At 47.7% G+C, this 22,819-nt stretch overlaps 1 protein-coding gene across 1 annotated transcript; it reads right to left on the bottom strand.

Annotated features, from left to right (window-relative positions):
- Window positions 1–2,791: 2,791 nt before the first annotated feature.
- SSPN (sarcospan) lies at window positions 2,792–22,142 on the bottom strand. Its single transcript, XM_030960158.1, has 3 exons — window positions 21,724–22,142; window positions 10,833–10,919; window positions 2,792–6,004 (listed from the first exon to the last, which is right to left on the bottom strand). Exons 1-3 carry the CDS (start codon window positions 22,045–22,047, stop codon window positions 5,642–5,644), a joined length of 774 nt encoding a protein of 257 aa, XP_030816018.1. The 5' UTR covers window positions 22,048–22,142; the 3' UTR covers window positions 2,792–5,641.
- Between the last annotated feature and the right edge of the window lie 677 nt (window positions 22,143–22,819).

Raw genomic sequence — 22,819 nt, 5'->3', positions numbered from 1 at the left:
CAGGGAAAGGATTCCTCTCATCATCATTTCAGTGAAAGAGAAATCCTACACTGAAGTGAGGAGAAATCCCTCTTCAGTTAGCTTTGGGCTAATTAAAAATTGTTCTCCTTATACAGCTATGAGAGTGAAATGGGGTTAAAACCCTGTCTAGCTCAAATTTCTCATTTCCAGGACAATCATGGCTTGGAAAGCCGAGGGCTGCCTTAATCGGTGTCACTCTCTATATCTCCTGTAACTTGAGGTCAGCCCAGCACTCATCAGTCATAATCCATCTGACTTAAGGAGAGGCAGGTACTCAAATCACCCTCTGCAGGTTATTCTCTCAGACCAGGCTGGTGCTCATATTTGGTGGCTGAGATTCAGATGTCTGTGGCAGGCAGGGATACCTGGGTGCACTCAGGTGAAGACGGGGGTCACTGGTGACTCTGAGTGGCCTCAGCTCCATGCTGAGGAGCTCCATGCTCCTGCCTCTGCAGCCAGTCACTGTAAGCCAGCCTTGGGGCCTGCTGCATCTTTTACTCCAATGTTAAGATGGCTTTGTGGAGTATTGAGGTAACAAATTAAATAGGTATTGCCCATATCTTCTTTAAAAAGAAAGGAAAAAGAAATCACCAGCTTCCCCTCAACAAGTTTGAAGTTTAGGTGAGGCTTGCAACCATTTGCTCAGACAAAGGCATGGAGACTAGGTACCAAAACCAGAAGAAAAACGTACCCCAGTCTTCGTAGACACAATCACTGTTTATGATATTTGGCTACAGAGGCAATTTAGCAGAGGATAAATGCTACTGAGTAGTGATTACAAGAGACAGCCACTTAGCAGAAAGTAAAAACCCCTGAGGAGGAGGAACTGCAGAGACGAGCTACCCCCAAAATTCACCTTCTTGGAGTTTTTGCTACAGGTGCAGCAGTCTGTGCATGGCCACTCAAAAATGACCTGGCCAAGACGTGGCTGTCTGAGGGTCCAGCACTGCCTGATGTGACACAGGACAGGGCTTCCCTACGCCTCAGAACAACTCGCCCGTGCCTTGGGATTTGTGTTACAGACCTGAAGGAGCAGCGATCCTGCCCTGCAGCCACGGGAGCAGGGGGTGCCCAGTGCCGGCCGTGCCTTGGGATTTGTGTTAGAGACCCGAAGGAGCAGCGATCCCGCCCTGCAGCCACAGGAGCAGGGGGTGCCCAGTGCCGGCCGTGCCCGCTGCCTTAAGGAGGCCTCGAGCTTCGTGGCCGGGCCTGAGCTGCTGTTGTTGCTCTGCACCTCCCTCGAATCCCCCTAAGCCAACACCCTTTGCTAAGACCGAAAAACATTTTCCAGACGCAAGCATGTGTACGTGTGTGGGTGGGTGGGGTGCAGGGGACTATGAAAATTTCAAGGCGAGGTATGACATCCTGGCTTTCTAAATATAGAGGACCTGAGCTGCGGCTTCTCTCACACGCTAGCAGCGTGCTTTCTCTTTCGAAAGGGCCCCAGAGCAAATATTGCACTGGCTGGGAGCGTGAAAAAAGGAAAAAAAAAAATTAGAAAAAAATTAGCCCTGCGAGTTGATTGCAGCTCCCGGCGTTGTTGCGCAGAGTTGTTGTTTAGGCAGAGCTCCAAGCGGTGCCCACGCAGCGGCGGCCGGGCCAGCGAGGCGCAGATGGCCGTCACATGAGGGCTGGTGGCAGCCCCAGCGTGGGGCCGGGCCTGGCCGTGCTTCCCCTGCGCCCACAGCCCCTGGCCCTGCCGTGGCAGCAGGGCAGGGACGGAGCACAGGCCCTGGCAGCGCTGAGAATGTGACATTTTGGCTCCCCGGGAGGCGCCGCGTCTCGGTTCCCTTTTCGCTGCCGTTGTTGTTGCTTCGGTATTTGCATAGCACGACATCGAAATGCCTCGGAGCCTGAGGAAAGTGGTGGCTGCTGCTGCTGCTTCTTCTTCTTCTTTTAAAATCCCGAACAGTTATCCATGCCACACCATCACTCTGTGTGTGTTCGAGGTGGCGGAGCAGGCATGACAGCAGTGGGTTATGGCCTTTGGAAAAGTTCTGCAGAACTGAATTTAATCGAGACTGATGATCTCTAAGCCAAGCTATAAAATCCAGCGGAGAGTTATATCCCAGTAATAGACCCTATTAGAGGGTCTAGCACAGTCTATAGAAAGGATCTCCTCTCTATTAAATTCTCTAGGGCTTGAGTTCTCATTTACACAAAGGGCCCTTTTAGCTGTGTAAAATGGCCATGAAGTAGGTGTAAAGATGATTGATGCCGTCTTTACAACCCCTTTACACTGGGAAAACAGTGTAAAGTGGCCGGGGTGCAAATGAGAATCACACCTGGGTTTGTGAGAGTAAATTACATCGAGCTCTCTGCAAATTCTGTGTGTCCATAGAGGTTTAATCCTACCCCTTTCTGTGGAATTCACCTACAAGATAAATTTCCCAGGCTTATAAAAAATTGTTTTCTTCTTCAACACATCTGTCCTTTCCAAGCCTTTTAGTCCCAGTCTTTATCCTGGTGCAGTCCGTGTGGAGTCTGACACTGGGAAAAGGCTGGGAGGTGTCTGGTTATGCTGTTGTAGGTGAAAATCCTTTAATTAGTACCTTCCAAAATTCTCAATCCAAGCAAAATACACATTGTAAAACCATACCCGGGGGGAACCAGTTCCTAAACCTTCTGTGTCTGTTTCTCCACCTCTCCTGTCTTGATTTTATGCTCTTGAGATACATGAAAAGGAAATAAAGAAGTTCATCTTTGCTAGATCGAAATGCCCCATATTTATTCTTTAAGCATATAAACCACCAACAGAATACATGATGAGTATTGCTTTCTTCCAGAGCAAAGGGTTAAGCTGCATTGTGCTGATTAGCAAACCGAATTCGTGGCTGGAAGCAGAGGGTGAGCTGATATGGAGGTGCGCAGCTTGTTAAGTGGAGCAGGCTCTGTTATCCAGACCTCCCTTCTCCTCCCTGCCCACACGCCGAAGGCATTCACAGCAGCTCTGCGCTCATCCCCGCTGTGTCTGCCGTGCCCCGGAGTAGCCCAAGCCAATCTCAGCCCAGGGGTGAGCAGGCAGAGGCCAGGCACCACAGCCCAGCCCCATCCGCAGCACCTGCGAGGTGATGGGAGACCGCGGTGAGAACGCCTGCATGAGGCGCAGGTCAGAGGATCAAGGAGACAAAGGGCACCTCTGGTGGAAATGCTGCTGGGCCAGGGGGGAGTGCTGCACGCCAAGCTATCCCCTGAGCAAAGGGACTTTTGGGATGGGTGGAGGGGAAGCATGCCCTGCTCTGCAGCACAGCCTTCCTCTTGCTGTGCCAGCCATCGTGCAGTGGTGAGGCTGGGGGGAGGCCCCAAAGCTCAGCTGTCATTCAGACTCCCTTTGATCCCTTTCCTGCTCCTTGTTATCTTCTGTGTGGAGAGAGGATCCCACATTTTTGGCTGGAGGGAGGGGCAGGAGCACCAAGGGCCGTGTAGGTAGGAGGAAGGTACATCCTCTGCCCTGAGCTTCCACAGAGAGCACAGCCAGAGGCATGTGTGGGATGGGGGACAAACCTGAGCACACCACAAGGTGAGAGGCACCCCTGTGTACCCATCTTCAGGCAGGATGGCCCTGCCACAGGTCTGTGAGCACTGCTGGCAGCATGTTCCACCAGAGCCATGGGAGATGGGCTGTTTCCTGCCAGATCTGCATGGATGGCCCCAAGGATGAGTCTGATACCACCAGCCTGCCATCCCAGTCCTCTCCTGTCTCAGCTTGCCCCAGCAGTGCCTGGGAGGCAGACTGAGGTCTTTGGATGGAGCACCCTTGCAAATGTGCCCTGCAGCCAGGCTTAGGAGTGGTTGTTACTTTTAGGTGCAATAAAAAAGGTCATTTGGAAGCAGATCTCAAAACCCCTCGTGTCCTGCAGCTCCTTGCTTTGTGGCTTGGCAGAGAGCACCTTGGTGATGCTATGTCTGCTCCAGAGGCACTTTCCATGACTAAAACTACAGCCCCTACACCCAGCAGTACTCTAGGTGGGCCACAGGAGACTTCACTACGCTGTGATCTTCTGACCCTGGAGGCTTAATGGTTTAGCCCCTGGATGATGTGTGATCACTGTATGGAAGACAGTTTTTTTTGGTAGGATTAGAGCTCCTTGGACAACTAGGTTTGTGCCAGTCTGGGTTTTTGACTTTTTGATGACTATTTTTCCTGCAGAAAGTTGGCTGTTTTTTTTTTTTTCTTCTTTAAAGCCTTATATAAATTTCGTTTGCTTCCTCCTAGCCAGTGATTATGGCACAATTTTTCTGGCATGTGATTGCTCCACCCCACCTCCGAGACATCCTTGTTCTGGCTGGGATCGGGAAATCCCTCATCATGGCAGGGTGTGAGCACCAGCTGGCTTGCCCTTGCACAGATATGGATCAGGAGGCAGTGCCAAATGCTGCCAATTAGGAATTGCTCCTAAATTTAGCTGTCCATGCTGTGCAAGTGGAAATGGCAGTTCAAGGGACAAACCAACATAGCTGTCTCGGTATAAGGCTAATGTGATGGAAAGCACTTCTAGAGCTGCACTTTCAGGGTGAAAAAGCACTGCTTAAATACACTTTGTTTTTCCATCCTCATTAAGAAATTATTATTCTGTTGCCCTCATCATTATCAGAGATGTCTTCGGGAGACTGGCAGTCTCTTCTTGCTTCCCTCCCTCCACCCCATTTTACAAACATTCATTGTTGGAGGGATATATATTTCAGGGCTGTTGGCCCAACTCCACTGCTGGTGTGTAAGGCTGATTGTCTTCAGAGGAGTTACACCAAAAATGCATTTGGCCTTTTGTGCTTGAAGTATAATTGGTGGAACTGGCTAAAATCCGGGTTTGTCAGCCTGCAATTAGAGCATTATGGACATAGTTTTCAACATGACTACTGATTTAGGGTCCCTCTACTTTAGGAGTGCAACTCAAGGTTCCTTAAACTGATCTTTTCTCCCAAACATCAGAAATCTGCCTGGGATTTCAAGCAGGGCCCACCAAAGAACCTTCAGTGAACTCATTCATATTTGTTGTGTATTAGTAATTGGGGTAGGTAGCCTTTATCATTATTGACTCTGAGAAGTTATATGTATATTTTATATGGCTGCCATCAATATATTCACTTTGGTGTTGCTCTCAACCTGCATTGGAAGAGGTCTTGACCTCCCTCATCCCTGCCTGAATGTTAAATTCCCATCAGGTTATTGTGGATTGCACCCAGAGCACCAAGATATGATATATTCCCAAAGCATGTTCCCACTGATATAATTAAGCAGTTTGGATCAGATCCTTATCTGGTAGAAACTGGCATAGCTTCTCTGAAGGCAAGAGGGAAATGGACCCTATTTTGTAATGGCTGTAGCCCTGCAGATGAGTTCCCAAAGATTTTATCCATGGCTATAAAAGATCCTCTGTGGGGAGCATTTGTACAGTGGCATCTTTAGGACTCTGTGACCTCTAGCTAATCTCACAAGAGGCCTTTTCACAAGAGCAGCCGTACTAAATGCTCCCAAAGGGATTGAAAAATAAATTCATTAAAGCCGTGTGAGCGTTTTTCCTCATCAAACACCTTCCAAGGGCCCATCCCTCTGTGGTGCCTGTGGTGGCAGTTCCCATCCCTGGCCACAAGCCCCTGCCAGCCCAGCCCAGCCCAGCCCCTACACTTGCTGCCCATGGCCCTCGGCGGCCGTGAGAGGCTGGAAGCGGACGCCCACGTAGAAGACCTGGTAGCGGTGCTTCCACACCACGAAGCACATCAGCAGGCACACCAGGGCTGCCACCAGGTTGAGAGCCATCTGCAGGAGGAGGTACAGGCTGAGCATGCTGCTCAGGCTGCCACAGTCGGTGTCCTGGTACACGAAGGTGCGGCCCAGGGGGTCGGCAGTGTCCAGTTTGCACTGGCAGGAATCCTGGATGGTGTCACAGGTGAACTTGGTCAGCTGCAAGTAGTGGTGTGCAGCAAAAGCCACTGCCAAAACACAGGCAACCAGAGCCAGGGCACTCAGGAGAAAATACAACAGCTGAAAGAAAGGGGAAAAAAAAGAGATAAACCCCCTTTTTCCAGCTTCATAGAGATTGAGGAACTCACAGGAATGCAGCACATGTACTTTGCAGGGAACACACGCCCTCAATGTACTGTCTGGAGATTGGGTGCTTCAACAACTGCAAGGCTCCTTGTGATGAGAAGTTCAGCAGGTCATCTCAAGAACTTGCCTTGCATGTTTTATATGAGCATTGCCTTGCAATTTGAAGTCCTGGGGAGAGCACCAAGGGGACTGGTGTGTCTATACATAAAGAAGCTTTCTAGAGAGGGAGGGAGCATTTTCCTCTCCAGTCATACCTGCATTGACAGGAGCCACAGTCATCAGCTGAGACAAATTAGTGCCTGGAAGCAGAGCTGAGCAGATGAGCCTTGGGCTGCCATCTTACCCCAGGCTGTGCTGAGCTCTAGGTGTTTTTGAGACTTTGCTCATGCTTTCTTCTCGGTTTGCATGTCTAAACAAATCTGATTTATACTTGCAAATCAGGCAGTGAGGTGGCTATCTCTCACTTTAGGCCCTGTGGATGCAGCCAGCCTTTTGCTTCCCAGGTCCCACTGTGGAATGGGAATGCAGATCTGCACCAAAAAAGTGTGTGCTGTGCTCAGTCCTTTTCCAAAACCTGTCGCATAAACATGGAGAAGTCTTTCACAGGCATGAAAGGGCAGCAAGCACCTTTCTTTTCCCAATGCTACAGTGTGAGAAGGACAAGGGTCTGCTCGTCACCTCCACTGCTCCTCAGAACAGTGGCAGCTTAAAAATAGCGTGGCTTTTATCAAGGGTAGCTCTGCAGAGTCCACCCCCACAAACACATGGAAACTGGCAGCAAGTCAGAGCCTTTGACACTCTGGGATTCACCTGAGAGCTTTGGATACCAGCACATATGGGCTTCCCTTTGCTTTTGATAGCTGGAATTGGCAGTTGCTGCACTGCGTACAAAATATATGTGAATGTATATTAAAATCATGTTCTGTGTTTAGCCAAAATTGCAGTTTTTGGTTCTGTTCAGCACTGTAAAAACATTTCTTTTCCTTGGCGTCTTATCTGTCAGACACATGGCATGGTTGGGAATCTGTTATTTTAGACAGCAGCTTCTCTCTCTCTTTCTCTCTCTTAACCTCAATACTGCAAGCAAAATACCAATTTAAAAGCTTTTTTTTTGACCTTGAAACTCCAACTATGTATGTCTTGATAAAATTCACACTCCTGGTGTATTTATCTTAGAACTACACTGTGAATCAATTTTCTGTTTGGTTGCCAGCTTGAAAAAAATATTTGGGATTATTGCAGGTCCTGAAGCACTATGTACATTTTCCCCCTCATATCACCAAATTCTTACTGAAAGATCTTAGTTTCTAAGACCTGGCTGCTATTAAATTTAATTACTTCCCCTGTGGCCTTAAACCAAGGGCAGCTTCAAAATGAGGGTGGCTCTTATTAAACGCTATTACTTTGCCCCCGCAGCTTTCAAGGGAAAGGTCCGTGGGAAAGGTGAAGCTGGAAAATGGGGCCACCTCCTCATGTGAAGCATACAGAAGATGGAGTGCTGCTGACTGATGGACCCCCTCCAAACCAAGATGTGGTAATTCACAAGCCAATGGCATTGTTTTCAAAGATGGTGCAAATGTGTTCGATAGGCAAAACAGAAAATGGACAAATGTTGGTTGTTCTGTGAAATAAAAAGTCCTGCTGGAAGTCCCTGGATTCAGCTCAGCAGAAGACAGAATCAGGCCTCCCTAATAGATGGGATACTAAGCCAAGACTGCACCATGTGCCTGATTGTCCCTTGGCAGGCATTTTATTTAGCTAACAACTTCTATCCAAAGTCAGGACACAACAGCCTAATCTATGCTCCAGGTACAGTAAGGGAGAATTTGTCTGTTGTGTTCCTAAAGGGAAGGAAATCTCAGAATCTGAATACACAGGCAGCTCTTATGATAATCCTTGGAGGCAAAGGGAGATGCATGGGGGACACAGGGCAATTTCCAAAAAGCTTATTATTCTCACAAGATGTTTGCAGAGGAATCTCTCTGTGAGCTGCTGAAAATGAACACGTTCCTAAATATCAAAGGTGAGCCAAATGCAAGCACTGCCTCTGAGGGAGCACAAGACAGTGAGTGCTGAGATTCCATCAGCAGATTAATCACATGCCAGACCTGGAGGCAACTGTAGCATCACAAATACTACTGTGTGGTGGGCTCTGCCCAGGAACCAGGACTTGCCACTGGAAAACTGGATTTTAACAGCTTCAGAGAGACAGGCACTGCAATTGCTGCTTAAATAGAAGGAGAAAAGGGAAGTGGGGAGAGACAGTGTACAATGACCTCAGAGCATGGCAGCTCATCCTCCTTTGTGCTCCTCATATGAGGAAGAGACATTTTAGCAATATTTACTGGAAATAGTTGTCCTCCGTGACTAAATTGAAATAAATAACAGGAAGATGGATTAAGTTCCTCATGGAAAAGGCTGCTCGTAATTATCAGAGGTGAAAGCAGAGGGGTTTGCAGAGGTGGATCAGGAGGCCCCTTCTGAGGGTGGTGGTGGCTCAGGCATGAGCCCCTGCAGGGAACAGGAACCGTGGGGTGGGCATGTGGGAGCAGAGGGTGTCACTACCCCAGGCTGCAGGGAGTGGTCTGTCAAATGTCAGCCCAGGAACTCCACAGGATGGCTCAAGATTTTCCTGTGTGGCACTCGCTGGCTGTTGCTGTCCCCCTGAAGGGCAGAGCCACCCTCTCTTTGGGTGGCCTCCCTTTCTCAGGGACACATGGCGTGCTGCGGGTACCCACAGCAGTCTCGGGAAGGGACTTCTGCTGAAAGCAGTTGTCACACCTCCTTCTTTAACAGGATGCAGGGCTCATGCAAGTGTGAAATGAAAGAAGCAGCTGCTGAGAGGGAGGGAGGCAGAGAGGACTGCAGAGGTCTCCTCCTGTTTTCCACCCCGAGGGAATCGCTTGCAGTGGTCAGAGGGTCACCTTGGGGAATGACCCAAATCCCCCAGGCCTCTGTGTGTGTGTGTGTGTGTGTGTGTGTGTGGTCCTCCTCTCACAGTGATCCTTGGGTTGTGCAAGGGAACTTGGGGTGCTTAATGCACTCCAGGGAAGGTCAGCCTAGATTTTCCTGCTGGATGATGCTTGGCTGATGGGAACCAGCTATCAGTGTGAGGGCAGGATCTGGGCCACACCTGGTAAGGATGGTCGGAGCGGATTGGGTTGAACCCAACTGCAGGGCTTGATGAAGCTTCAGGCCCTCAAGGAGAAAAGAATAACCCTCTGAACAATCTGTCTCATGACTGCAGTCTTGCATCCTCAGCCTTGTCATAATTAATGCTTGTTTTTAGTTCAGAGACAGCCTTTAACTGAAATTCAAAGATTTGAGAAGTGATACTGGAGATGTAGATGAGTCCTATGTGATTGAAGTCCTGGAGAAGAGTTTTAGCTCCTACTTTGTCAAAATAGGTATGAGCCCTTCAGACAGAAGCCTTTTTTTTTGTTTTTGTCCTGTTATCCCAAACTATGGTATAACAGCTCCCAGCAGGCATGTGGGACAGGAGAGGTGAATAGCCTGGGAATGGTGAAGTTCTGTGGCATCCTGCAATAGGAAATGCTGGGAAGGGGGATTTTGGGGAGGAGGGGGCCTTGGGTAAGCAACAGTCCATGGGCTTGACTGAACCAGGGAGATTTAAGCTCTAATTCTGCCAGGTGATGAGGAATGGCCCATTTTACATCACCTCGGGAGCGATTCCAAAATGTCTGTTTTCCTACGGGGAACGATGGCTCACATTCCTTACCGTCAGGGTGGGTGGCAGAGACATCTGAGCTGCCCAGCCCGACATGCCCTTCCCAACACGAGGGATGACTCCCTTCCTGCCTGGCCTGGATGCCAAATTCAATTTACTGCTGCGGGGCAGGCAGTAAAAAGCCTGGCATGGCAGCCCCCGCCCAGCCCAGTAACCTTCCTTGGGGGCAGAAAGGTGACAAGGGACAATGTGGAGGCAGCCACAGGGCAGGCACAATTGTTCTTCTCCCTTTTTTTCTTTAAGTACGGGAGAAGCTGGCGAAAGACACAAAAGACACACCGGGGTCTAATTTCTAAGGGAGGATGGATGCCAGGGTTTGAAAAGCTGTTCCTTGCATTTTGTTTCCTTCTGCCTTTTCCCAGTTAATAATCACTGTTATTTTGTGCTGCTTGTGTCGGTATTTTTCTCGGTTATTATGTGTCTGCAAAATATTAAGAGCCCTGAAAATTACAATAATAAGGAAAAATAGCCCAGGAAAAATGGTGTTAAAAACAAGCATTCTCAGCCTTGCTCTTCTAGTTGCTCACCAGTGTCAGCAAAGCAGTTTTGGAGACAAAGGTGGGGTATGGTGCAGTTCCTGCAATGCTCAGATGGGAATTTGCTTTGTGGGAGAATGCATGTCCCTGTGCTTTCCTGGTACTTTCCCATTAAATATTAAACCTTGGTTTAAGTGGACTCATTTTATGCCACCTTACTTCTTACCCTGCTCACTATCTCTAATTAATCTACTCAAACTCTCTGAACACTTCCCAAATTATTCCAGCTTTGTCTATATCTCTAAAACATGGTGGATAAAATGGTATCTTGTTCTGATTTGAAATGTTATTAGAGTTTCCCCTTTATAGGATATAGTTTCTTCCTTGGCCGCCTGGAAATTAACAGAAAACCATTCCTGCATTTCAGGTGCATTTTCACTTCTTTTCCTGTAGTCTTAAAAATATCCCCTGTATCAACTTTTAAAATTATATTTAATGATATGAGAAGAAAAAAAAAGCTTAAAAAATATTCAGGTACCTTCACTGTGAACTGTGCACACGTCTTCTCATCAGGTTGGTACGAGATACAAAGCAGAACAAATCCCACTAAGGCCACCACACAGACCTGCAAGGGAAGAGATGTAAAATGTGTCAAGGTTAAAAAAACTCTACAAAACACAATTTTTTTTCCCCCCCAAGCCAAGACACCTTTCTGTATTTGCAGGACCATAATTCAAGAAGCAGTGTGGAAGCAAAGTCATCAAAGACACAGCACAGCAACAGCCCCTAGGATGCATGTTGAGTTTTTGCCCACACAGCCATCAAAAAAGAGCAGAAGGATTCTGAAGCTGGGCTTGGAAGCCCAAAGAGCACCATCCTATGTAGCTCTGAGTGCTGACAGGGTTTTTATGTCACCCATGCAAGTTTTAAATCATTAAACCATGGCTGCCACTGGGTAAGAAGCAGCAGAGTTTATTGCAGAGGCTTTCACCCTCTTTTGGAGTGGACACCTTACTACAGAATATATCCATCTCCCCTGCAATCTGAAACTGTGTTTTAGCCCTGTGGCAGTAATTGCTGAAGGTTAAAAGTAATGGAAAAGTATTTGCACACTTGTTTATTCATTTAGCCATATTTATTATTAATTCTGGATTTATCTGCAGGAGCAGGTACTCACAGGTTGGCATTTTCCAGATAAGAAGGGAAGATCCTCCTCTGAGCAACTAGCCCAATTAATGTGATTTGCTTTTTTGTGTTTAGAAAACACAGTGTGTCCCCACACTGTGCTAAGTACTCCAGTCAAGTGCCCTCCTCTCCCACTTTTTGAAAGATCAGTGAGCAAACCTGACAGGAGGACTTAGGAGCAGCAGACTGCTGTATTTTGGCAGTTCATCCCCTGGATGGAGGAGTTGGGTACCAGGCACCAGGTGAGGGTTCCCTGTGGGGCTGGATCTGGGCATGAGAGAGACTGTTGGCAGCTGGAGCTGTGTTTGGAGGAATCTGTGCATGTTTGAACTGCCTTGGAAAAACAGGTCAGTTGATGGCATGCACGTGTTTTTAAATGACCCTTCAAATCACACCTTTAAAAGCCATTTTAGGTGTGATGAGCCTTAGTGGGGACTTTGGATGAGATCAGACACTGTCCTTTCAGAGGTCCTCTCTACATGCAGGGCCAAGAGCAAGTCTGTGCCTCCCTGCTAGGAGCATCTTTGTTATAAATGACAGCTGTTAAATTCTCAGTGACTGCAGCAAAATTCTATATTTTTTTTACCCTCTCCATTTTACTTCTGGAGTTTGGAAGAGTTGTCATTAATTTGAGGCTTTCTGCTTTTCCAGAGCAGTAGGATTTGCCCTGTTTGGCCACAGCCACATGTGAACTGCCTTTGCCAAGGTGGGGCCATGCCATGGAGATGCCTGCAGGAGTGTGGGGCTCCATCACAGCCCCATCCCCACCTGCATGCCCTGGCTGCTCACATCCAGATTTCCATCTCCACAGGGAGCTTGACCTGCAGTGAAAAATGGCCAGCTGTCCTTTTGGACAGTAATGGATAAACACGTTCCTTTTATCATCTGTTGCAGAAAGTATCAAACTTTTTGCATCTGCATTGCTGGTGCAAGGCCTGAGGCAGCAGCCCTGCAAAGGAGAAGTACCTCCCAACACACACAGAGCCATGTCCCTCAAGAACCTGGACAATTAGTAACACTTTTCCCCATGAAGTTTTATTTCATGTCATTTCAGTGGGACACTAATAGGAAGTGTTGCCCGAGAACATTTCTAAAGAATGCGTCAGTATTATTTACTCCTTTCCATGTCATGTGTATTTATATTCTGGTCCTGTGACTTACACACGGCCTCCAATTTATTTGTTTCTTTCTTTTTATTGTTGACAGCCATAGCTGACAGGGTTGTCTGGGGAAAAAACAACCTTTCTTGTCAAAGGTCCTTCAGTGCTGGGGTTTTTTTGCCCTGTAGTGCTTCTGTGTGACTGAACCATGTTTTATTTCTCAGGATTAATTGCCTATGTCCTTGGTCCCTTGCACCATATATTAATCTTTTAATTCAATTAACATGCCCATAAAACTTAAATCATAAGAAATCCTATTGCTGATAATATCCAAATGATAAATTCCCCCAGTGCCAGTAATGGCTGAAGGAGAGAACCTGCAGCAAGAACTAAAAAAAAAAAAAAAAAGCTTAAACACACTGTCTTTAACATCATATCCCCAAAATTCATGACAAATCATAGGTGCTCTTCACATCAAAGCTGGACCTAAGTATTTCAGGATCTGGTGCTGAAGGATCTTGTTATGAGCAATAAATCAAATTTGCTTTGCTTCAGCTACACTAGTGGGCATTTACACTTGCATGGACCGAGAGCCAGATTTGCCTCCAGGTGACTGCCATGAGACATCATGGGACTGTTCCCACTCCTCCTTCCCCTTCCATTTAACGACAGAGGGCTGACAGGGCTGCATTCATTTCCGAGGGCAGAGACCAGTGCTGGAATTTTCTCTCTGCCATCAAGTGCCCTGGACAACTTTTGCAAAACTCCTGCTGGCTTCACATGTGGCAGGATCAGACCTCCCTCTTCAGAAAGCTTCCCATACAAAGGGCTATCACTTAAAAGCAGCTCCATTCCTGCACATGCTTTCTAAAGGTCCTCTGGGATTTAAATAATATACTCAGGGACACTTGAAGAGGCACATTTGTAGAGAGGTATTTATAAAGGATTACACTGGGTCAGGATTCTGGCAAGTCTTGGCCAGGATATTTCGGAAAGCTTAAGCATTTCTTTTATAAGAACACAGTAACATTTTTAATTTTCTTTTTAAACCAGAGATGTGTGTTTTTCTAAGTGGCAGTAAAAAATAACGTGGCTGAGAATTATGACCCACATATGTTTAACATTTCAGCTCTTTAAAGGTAAATTCACTCCTTGGAGGAAACCAAAGTGTGGAACGTTTATATAGGAAACAGCTCTATGCTGCTATTTTATACATTATTAATAGATCAGCTTTGAATTATACCTGTGAAGTGTAACAGAATAACTATAAAAATCCACTGCTAAGTATTTTTTAGGAGCCTCTAAGTAACTATAACAGCTGCAGGCGTGTTACAGGTGCTGTTGATGCTGATTGCTAAGCAGCATTAGGTAATCCCACATCCTGCTGCTGCAACAGCCACTGCCACATCCCAGTGTGAAGCACACATTTCCCATGCCTTATTGACTGAGCACACAACATAAAATGCAATTGAACCCACTTCAGCACGTGCTTGCCACCAATCGATGTGCATTTGTTACACAAATAAAACAGATTCTCTGAGACCTGCAGGATGGCACTTAATTAGATCAGCTCTGGTCAACTGTTACCCAGAAATCCAGGAATTTGCATTTCTGTGCATGTTTCAACTCCAGTTTATTTCAAGATCCTACTTCAAAATTTCCATATGGACTAACACACCCCTTACTGAATAGGTAGTGACGTGAAAGGTTATCCAAGGGAAGAATTTAATTTTGGAAAGCACTGCCTAGAAAAAGACCCAAATGTGATACAAAAGTATTTAGGAAAGGTAGAGATTTCATTTTGCTTAAGGCACACCCTGTGAAATCCCCCCAGTTCATAACCCAGGAGAACAGCTATTTACTAACACTGGCTGAAGAATTTAAATATTTAGGCTGTACAAAATTTTAAATAATATTTCTTTTTGGGGAGAAGCAGTAGACATTCGTCCCATTGGGCAGGAACACTTCAGGGCTGAAAAGTGACTTAAGAATTGTTGGTTTTTTAAGCCAAAATCAAAATAGGAGAAGTTTTCTAGCTTGCTCCCGCTCCAAAGAGGGCAGGAACCTGTTGTCATGCTATCCCATCTGCTCCTGCAAGGATTCAGCACAAGGTGTACGAGGAGCACAAGGACACCACGTGGCAGGGCTGAGGAAGGTTGGCTGCAATTAGGGGAAATATGAACACGTAGGGCACAAATTTCCGCTGCGGTTTGCACTCATTATCTTTGCACGCTGACATATTCATGTGGTTTGCTTTATTCCGACAGATTTCAAAACCACAGATTGCTCTAATCTGTCTCCATCTCTCCCCTGTACGCTTGTGAAACTGGTTTTCCTTTTGTTATTGCTACAATTTTAGCCCAAATGTAGAATAGGTGGTTTTCTCTAGCGAACTACCTCCTACCCAGAACATCTTGAAAACCTTGGCTGGTAAAGCAGGAGGGTTGGGAACATCCACCAAGAAATGAAGGCAGGAGACAAAAACCTGGCTCTAAGGAGCATCCTGGGTCTGTGCCATATCACAAGGCAAATGCTGCAAACACTCCCAAAGGCACAGTATAGCTCTGTGTATGGGGGCTTCGTTAGCGAGAACCTCCTGACACAATTTTTAGGGGCAGAAACCAAACACACTGCAGGACAAAACCTCTCCCAGGTATACCCTGCAATGCCACACAGCACTGCTGAGACCCACAGCAGGACTCTTCCTACTTAATGGGAATGTAAACTCAAACTTCAGGAGGAAAATTACTCTTAATAGAATTAGGAGGACAGCTCCATTATGGGCAAGTTATTTTGTAGTTGCTCACTTGGAGACACTGGGGATCTCTCTGTTTTTAGGGACACAGGTAAATAATGATCTCTTGCAGCTGTCTCAGGACTTTCTGGCTCTCCCTCACCAGTGATACTTGGCTGATGGTTCTCCCACCTTATCAGATACAGCAAGGCTTAGGTCCTGTCTACAGCTTTGGAGAAGCTGCTTTATCCACCAAATCTAGCACTCCCACTGGACACAGATTTTGATGCAGGAAAGAACCTGTCCCTGTTGGCTTTGCCATTATAAACCTGGATCACCTCTGGTGCCAGACATCTCTACAGGCTGCTGCAGACAGCAGCACTGAAGTTCATTGGCTTTATGAGGTTTGAGGAAGCTGTGATGAAAGTGGGTGCTGCAGGCAGCTTTCACTGTCTGCTTTCATCAGCCACAGGTCAACCTGGGTCTCACTGTCACGTGTGAAAGAAGGCAGTCTGCAGCACAGAGGTACTGTGCCCTAATTTTTTTTTACCCCTTACAGACTTCTTGTCAAATTTAAGGACAATTTAGTTGCATATAAGTTACTTCCAGAAATAATGGCAATAATAATAATAACAACAAAAACATGTATATTGTGGTTGCAGGCAAAAGCCATCATCATCATCATCTAGGAAATCATTCTTTTAACAGCCATAAACCCCACAATAACTGCCTATCCCTGCCCCACCTACAGAATGAAATAATGATGTCTTTACTACAGGTCCCTTCAGGCCATGCAATAACACCCCCTGGCAGATCCACAAAAACTTTCTCTTAAATCCTGTAAAGTCATCAAAACCCTGCAAGAGCATCCACAATCAAATGAAATGCTATTTTTTTCCATAATAATTTTTGCTGTTTAGGTCAGTTGCTTGTCACCTGTGCTAAGGTAAGATTTCATTCCCCCAAAGGCTACAATTGCTTACACAGCCAGGACTTGCAGCAGCAGTCCATTGCTGCTGTTAAACCAGAAATACAGTCCTGGCTGAACAAACACCTGAGGGATCAAAAAAATAAAATAAAATACAGAATTCACAGAGCCAGCAGTGATTTTCAGCCTGAGGAGTGCAGCATGGCTGAGAGTACTTGTGAACACCACTCGTGGTTTGGGGTGTGTCTGTGACTGTGAGAGCCACCATCTCCATAGTCATAAGGCTACTTGGGCTGGGGAAACCTGCTTGATATCCCTCTCCAGATTTTACCTAGGCTTTTTGCACAAATTCCAGCCAGGAATTCTGCAGTCAAACTGTGGGCCAAGCCACAAATGGGTCCAGACTAGACCAGCCCTGGCCAGGTATCAGAAGTGCACACCTCAGGTGTGCAGTTAACTTCTCAAACCATTCCTGCAGAGTGTTGAACATTTCTCCCCATCAAAGTTTTCCAGTCCACACCTGAGCAAAACCAAAGTGTGAATTTCAGTTAATCAATGCACGGTTACTCTTGGAAGAGGATGAGATTTAAGGGCAGAGGGCTCTGAAGAGTCCTGCTCTGGTGCTACACATGGCTCTAAACAAGCACTGGCCTCTTCTTCAAGGCAGTCTTCCCTTAAACCTTTTGAGGCTTGCCCATGGCTAACTGAAGCTAGGCTGTACCAAAAAAATATGGATGCCTGCATGACTTTTTGATGGCACCAGGTTTCAAGAGTCACCTTCTATTAGAAATTGAAAATGGCTTCCCTAAAAACAAGCAAAAGTTATAGAGACATAAACATTATAGACATCAAACAGTTACAGAGACATTTCTGATTCCAGCTAAATGAAGGTTGATTAAGCTGCTTTTTCAGTTAGAAGTCTGCCTGCCTGTTGCACCACACAGCCCCACATCAGCCTCACCTCCAGCAGGGCAGAGAAGCCAGTGCTTGAGCACTGATGCCAAAAAGCCACAAGCCATGGAAACCCTTGACTAAAGCTCAGGGACTCTCTGGCCTGGGGAGCACCTGGGGAGATGGAGAAGGGCTGGAGCAGGGAGAAGTGTCAGAGCTTCTGGGCTGGAGGCTCAGCCCATGGCAGATCTTTTGGGATGCTTTTTGCAATAAAATCAGTGACAGCTGGAGTCACGGTTGCTGCCTTGAGCTGCTCATGAATTAGATTTTTTAAAATGTTTTTAAAAGTCCTAATTTTATGAACATCTATACATATACATTTAAAATAACTTCCTGACAGAACTAATAAACACCCTGGATAATCATTTCTGATGAGCACTTCTGTAACTTTCTTAACTCCCTGAGTCTGCAAAACAGGGCTGAAAAGGGAGCTTGTCCATGAAAACTCTGATACTCTCCACTTTTGATTGCAGTGGAAATAATCTAAAGTAGGTTTTTCAAGGAGAAATACATCGTTACTTCTTCTGAGTGTCAAAAGGCCACAAGCTAATGAAAAAGAATGAAAAGGATACCATTAATATCCACTGTCTCTGCAATACTTTTCATCCCAGGATCTCAAAGCAAGGGGTGAAGGATGGCCACTATTAACCCCACTTTGCAGGGGAAATAACAAAGTCTTAGCAAGGTTAAGTAACTTGCCCAAAGCTATGCACCAAGCCAGTGGCAAGACACAGGAAAAAACAAAGCCCTGCACCCATGAGTGGGTTTGTGAAGAGTTTGTCGAAGCTCCTGCAAAGCAGCAAGAAGGAAGAGACTGCCAGTCTGCAGTCTGGGGAGCTCAGGACAGCTCATGGGCACCTCCACTGTAGCTGGTTCCAGGCAAGTGAAACAAATGCTGCCCTCACTGCTTTTATTGCATTTATCTGCCTGTCCTTAGCAATGGGGGAGAGGCTTTTACAGGGAATAGGTTGCTGAAGCCAAAGCAGAAGTGGTAAATCCTGAAGGCTTTGTAGTTTCTGTCCATAAAACATTCCTTTGGTTTCTGACTCATGCCCACACATTTTTGGACTAAATGCATTTTGGTTTTAAGTGGGTTTTAGCTGCTTTTCATGGTGAAATGCTCTGGGTGCAATGCAAGTTGCACAGTTTCCTTCTGCAGGGGCTCAGGAGGGAAGGGCTGATGCTCTGGGGATGGAGCCCTGCAGGCTTGGAGCCTTCCTCCACTCCCTGTCAGAGGATCACTGGCCACATTTATTCCCCAGGATGGTGAACCCAATCCCTGGCCTGCTCCAGCCTCACAAACTTACAGAGTCAGGTTTTGAACCCATTTAATTCTGAATTCTGAAATGGGAATTCTGAATTCCCATTTAATTCAGACTGCCTTGCCTGGTTTTCCTCACCAGCATTTTCCACTGGCTGCTCCTCTAAAAACAGTTCCTTTCCATTCATGGTAATACACTGAAGCACTTGATTTTCAGCAAGGAATGGTGTCACCATTTTGCTGCTAATAAAGAAGAAGAAAAAACCAGCTTTCAATCAATCAGGGTGTATTTAACACATTAGCAATTTTCCTTCATTTTTCTGTCATCCTGCATTAACAGCCATGGGGTCAAATCCAGCCTGGTGTAATTCCAAAGGAGTAACACCAGGAATGAGCTTCACCCATTATATCTAATGTTGCTAAAAAGGTCTCGATAATAGATTTTTAAAGTTCTTGATTCAGAATACTAATCAAGTCCTTTAAAAAGAGCACTTGAGTGGGATGCTACTAAAACAAATATGCTCTGGTATTTTACACCACATCTTTCTGTCCTGTTGCTCATTTCTGTGTGAATATATGAGTTTTGGGAAGCCGCTTTCTGCCATGAGGTTTATTCTCGAGCAGCACATGGGTCATCCATCCCCTATCTAACCCCTTCCATGCAGCCCAAAAACCGGCCCACAGGACACCCAGCCACATGCAGCTCCTAGCCAAGGGTTCTCCTTCATGGACCAGTTTTCTCCAGCTCTCCAGAGGCCAGTGCTCAGCACAGTCCCCACCACAGCTCACCAGCAGCACCCTGTGACTGCACACCTGGAATCTCCAGCTCAGCAGCTTCTGGCTATCTCCATCTGATGTCCCAGTGGGCACCAAGTCCCTCCATGGAGCAGATGCAGCACGGTGTGGCACCTGCTGCATTCTGCCCCTCAGATGTGCTTTGCACTGCTCCCGTGGTACCACAGCCAGTGCTCCACACAGGCTCTGGGGCTGCCCCACCTCCTCATCCTCTCCTTCTAGCACCACTTTCCCTTTCACTTCCCTCTGACCTGTTGCCAGATCCCTCCTTCCCTTCTGCTTTGGGCTGAGGGTACAGGAGAGCAGCGTGCCTGCCCAGGAGCCTGCCTGGCCATGTGCCCCCAGCTGACAGTCCCTGTCATCACCCGAGGGTAAACAGAGGGGCACCAAAAGCCAGTTTGAGCCTTGGATGAATCAAACCACGCTGGAGTGTGCTGGTGACTCAACATCTCACCAAAGTCCCCAGGTGAGAGTCACCATCTGACTCAGAGCCTAGGTGCAGTCACCCTTCCCCATGGGGCTGCCCACGGCCCGCACTGCTCCTCCCTAGAGCCAGGGCACCCTGCAGCATCAACCACAACTCCCACAGCCCCAGGAAGTGTTTCCCCAGGAAGTGTTTCCCCAGGGATTCCCCTGGCTGGCGAGTGCAGAACATGGCCACCAACCACAGCTGAGAGCTGAGTCTTGCTCCAAATCAGGAATTAGCTCAAGAACACACATGGAGAATTATTCCTGATTTTCAGGGGGGAGCTCTGAAAGTGACTGAGCTTGGCCTTGTGTGGGTATCTAAATGTCACTACTGCTGGCAGCTGCTGCTAAAAACAACAGGGGTTAGAGCTCTGTTTTCAGAAAGCAGCAACCTTGGTGGGGTTTCAGGCCTCCCCAGGGGAGGCCAGCCACTTGTGGATGTCTCAGATGAATGCTGCTGCGGCACTCATGACATTCACACGGGCCAGGGGCTGCTTCATGGCTTTTCTCTTATCCCTGGCTGTACATTAGTTCAGTCCAGCTCACTCTTTCCCCACCAATTTCCAGTGAAAAAGCTATTTCAAACCTGTGATAGGAACAGTGCTGTCTGGAAAAGACATAATCTGACCTCCAGAATCCTCAAAGTAAACAGGAGGAGTGAACATGCCACATATTGCTATTTTATAATCTGTATTCCCCTCTGGTTTATAACAGTCAAAACTTCCCAGGAGGAAATTCCTCTTCCGAGCAAGGGCAGGCTCTTGCTCCACAAAACACCACTAAACTCTTGGAAACCTCTTCAGTCAGAAGAGAAACATGAAGAGATGAGTCAGAGGAACTCTTCCTCTGGGAGCTCAGGCCCTGCTCCTTCCACCCACTGAAGGGATGCCCAGCAGGATTAACACAGCAAACCCCAATCAGTTCAGATGCTCGGACAATCTTCTAACAACAAATAACATTTACAGAAGATGTTCCCATAGCTCTTCAGTGCTTCCAGAAAGCTTTTCTCCAAGTACCTAAACACAAATTTTTTTGCTGGGAATTCTTACAATCTGACAACACCCAGGACTGTGCTAACACATCAGGGCATATTTTCAGGACATATTTTCCTGAAACCTGTTGCCTAGGGAAGAAAACCTGCATGCTTAATTATATCCATGGGCTATCCCGGGCTGATAATCACTGACCCTGTCCCTCCAGAGGCAAACCTCACGTCCCCAAGCCCACAGCCAGCAGAGTCACACCACAGGTGGCACCACACACCCTGTCCCCAGCCCTGCAGGGGTGGCTGCTGCTGGGAACCACCCAGGCTTCCCCAGCAGGGATGCCCCTGATTTACACCCAGCAGCACGCTGCCCTCTGCCCAGTCCCCCCAGCCCACGCGGTGAGGCTGGTGTGTCACTCCAAGCTTGACTTGGCAGGAGCCCCCAGCAGGCCCTGGGAAGGGCTCCCTGTCCCTGCCACATCCACCAGTGCCATCCCCTTCCCCACGGCCACGTGCAGTCAGAGCAGCAGCAGGAAGAGGGTTAAATCCCAGTGGTTCTCCAGCACAGCACAGCGAGGAAGCTCCAGAGCAGACATTGCTCTCCTCACCCAGCTAAAAGTTGAGAGTTATAGAGTTATGCTCTCACTTCCAAAACCTGATGGCTATGGTTTGGTGGGCAAAGAGGGTAGGCAGCATAAGAAATTAACATTTTTTTTCAGCATCACCAGGCAGGAGTTCACTGCAAAGCACAAGCTAATACATACATCCAGTGAACAGCAACCCTGTATTTTATTTCAGGTCTGTTGGGTACTGCAGGGAAGAAGAATACGAAAGGCTGTGTTATTCTGCAGGAGCAGTTTTCCTTGGGAAAGTATAGCCAGACACTTAATCCCAGGAATATTTATAGTTAGCATAACTCAAATGGTGTTGTGCATGCAGTTGGTTAGTCTAAGGTGGAGCGTCATGCAGCTTGCATTAATGCTGGCAAAGGCACTTTATGGAGAAACAGACTTTATGCTTACAATTATCCCAGCCCAATATGGAGTGTCTCTGACTAGCAGAGAGGAACTGATGCCTGCCATAAGGAAGCCCAGCACTGTTACAGAGGTGCCTAACGCCAGCTGCAGCAACGCAAACAGCAGCGGGAAACGGCAGCCACAACAAGTGTGGGATTCCTCCTCCTGGCCAGTTTTGGGATCCCCCTTGGCTTTCTTCTGCTTCTTCTTCTTCTTCATCGCAGACTCCTGCGTCGAGCCGGTGCTTTTCTCCCCTTCGGCTGCTTTCCCTGTCTGGCTCTGGGTATTCGGGGCCGTGCCGTGCCGGGCTTTCTTCTCCTCCTTTGCCATGCCGGCGGGCTTTGTGTTCTCACGCGTGTGTGTGTGCGCCGCCGATGGGGGTGTGAGCTTTCTGCCCCCCAAAGCTCCGCTTTGTGCCGGCCGAGTTCTTCCTGGTATTTGAATCAAGGAGGCTGAACAAATATGGAAAACATTTGGAAGCAGATTGTCAGAGCTTCGAAATGCCACATATAGCCCGGAGAAGGGGGGGATGCAAGGGGGGTAGCGCACTGCCAACGCGCGGGCGCCGGAACACCCGTGCGCGCAGCGGGCCGCGCTGGCTCTGCCCCGCCGGTGTGAGCGCACCTCGGGGGCAAACAGCAGGGCAGGAATTCCGCACCGCCGGCTGCCGAACAGCAGGGAAACGTGCCTCGCCAGGAGCCGGGAACGCTGCAGTGCCTGTGCAGGGAGCAGGCGGGAAGGAGCTCATGGCACCGTGGCTCCCCCGGGGGTAGCGCAGGCAGAGCGTGGCTGGGGGCACCCACCAGCACCGCGGTGCCCATTCCACACGCCCGCTGAGCCGCTCTGAACAGGGGCGTCCCCGCGGGAGGGAGCTGATCGCGTGTATGGAAAGCACGAAGTACAAATGAAAACACAAGTTAATGTCCTGGGGAGCCAAAAGGGATCCTGTCTCTTCCCAAAAGCTGCAAAAGCTAGGCATGTTGTATGATGAAGCAGACAGGGACCAGCAGTGAGGACTGGTGCTTCTGGGCAGGCAGTGGTAGGGCATGGAGCAAACATCTGCTGAGCGTGTTTCCAGTTATCCATACCAGAAAGATTATGT

Source organism: Camarhynchus parvulus, chromosome 1A (genome assembly GCF_901933205.1).
Source record: "Camarhynchus parvulus chromosome 1A, STF_HiC, whole genome shotgun sequence".
In the NCBI taxonomy this organism is placed as follows: domain Eukaryota; kingdom Metazoa; phylum Chordata; class Aves; order Passeriformes; family Thraupidae; genus Camarhynchus; species Camarhynchus parvulus.
Note: the sequence above shows the minus strand (reverse complement) of the source record. Positions and strands in the feature narration are given on the sequence as shown.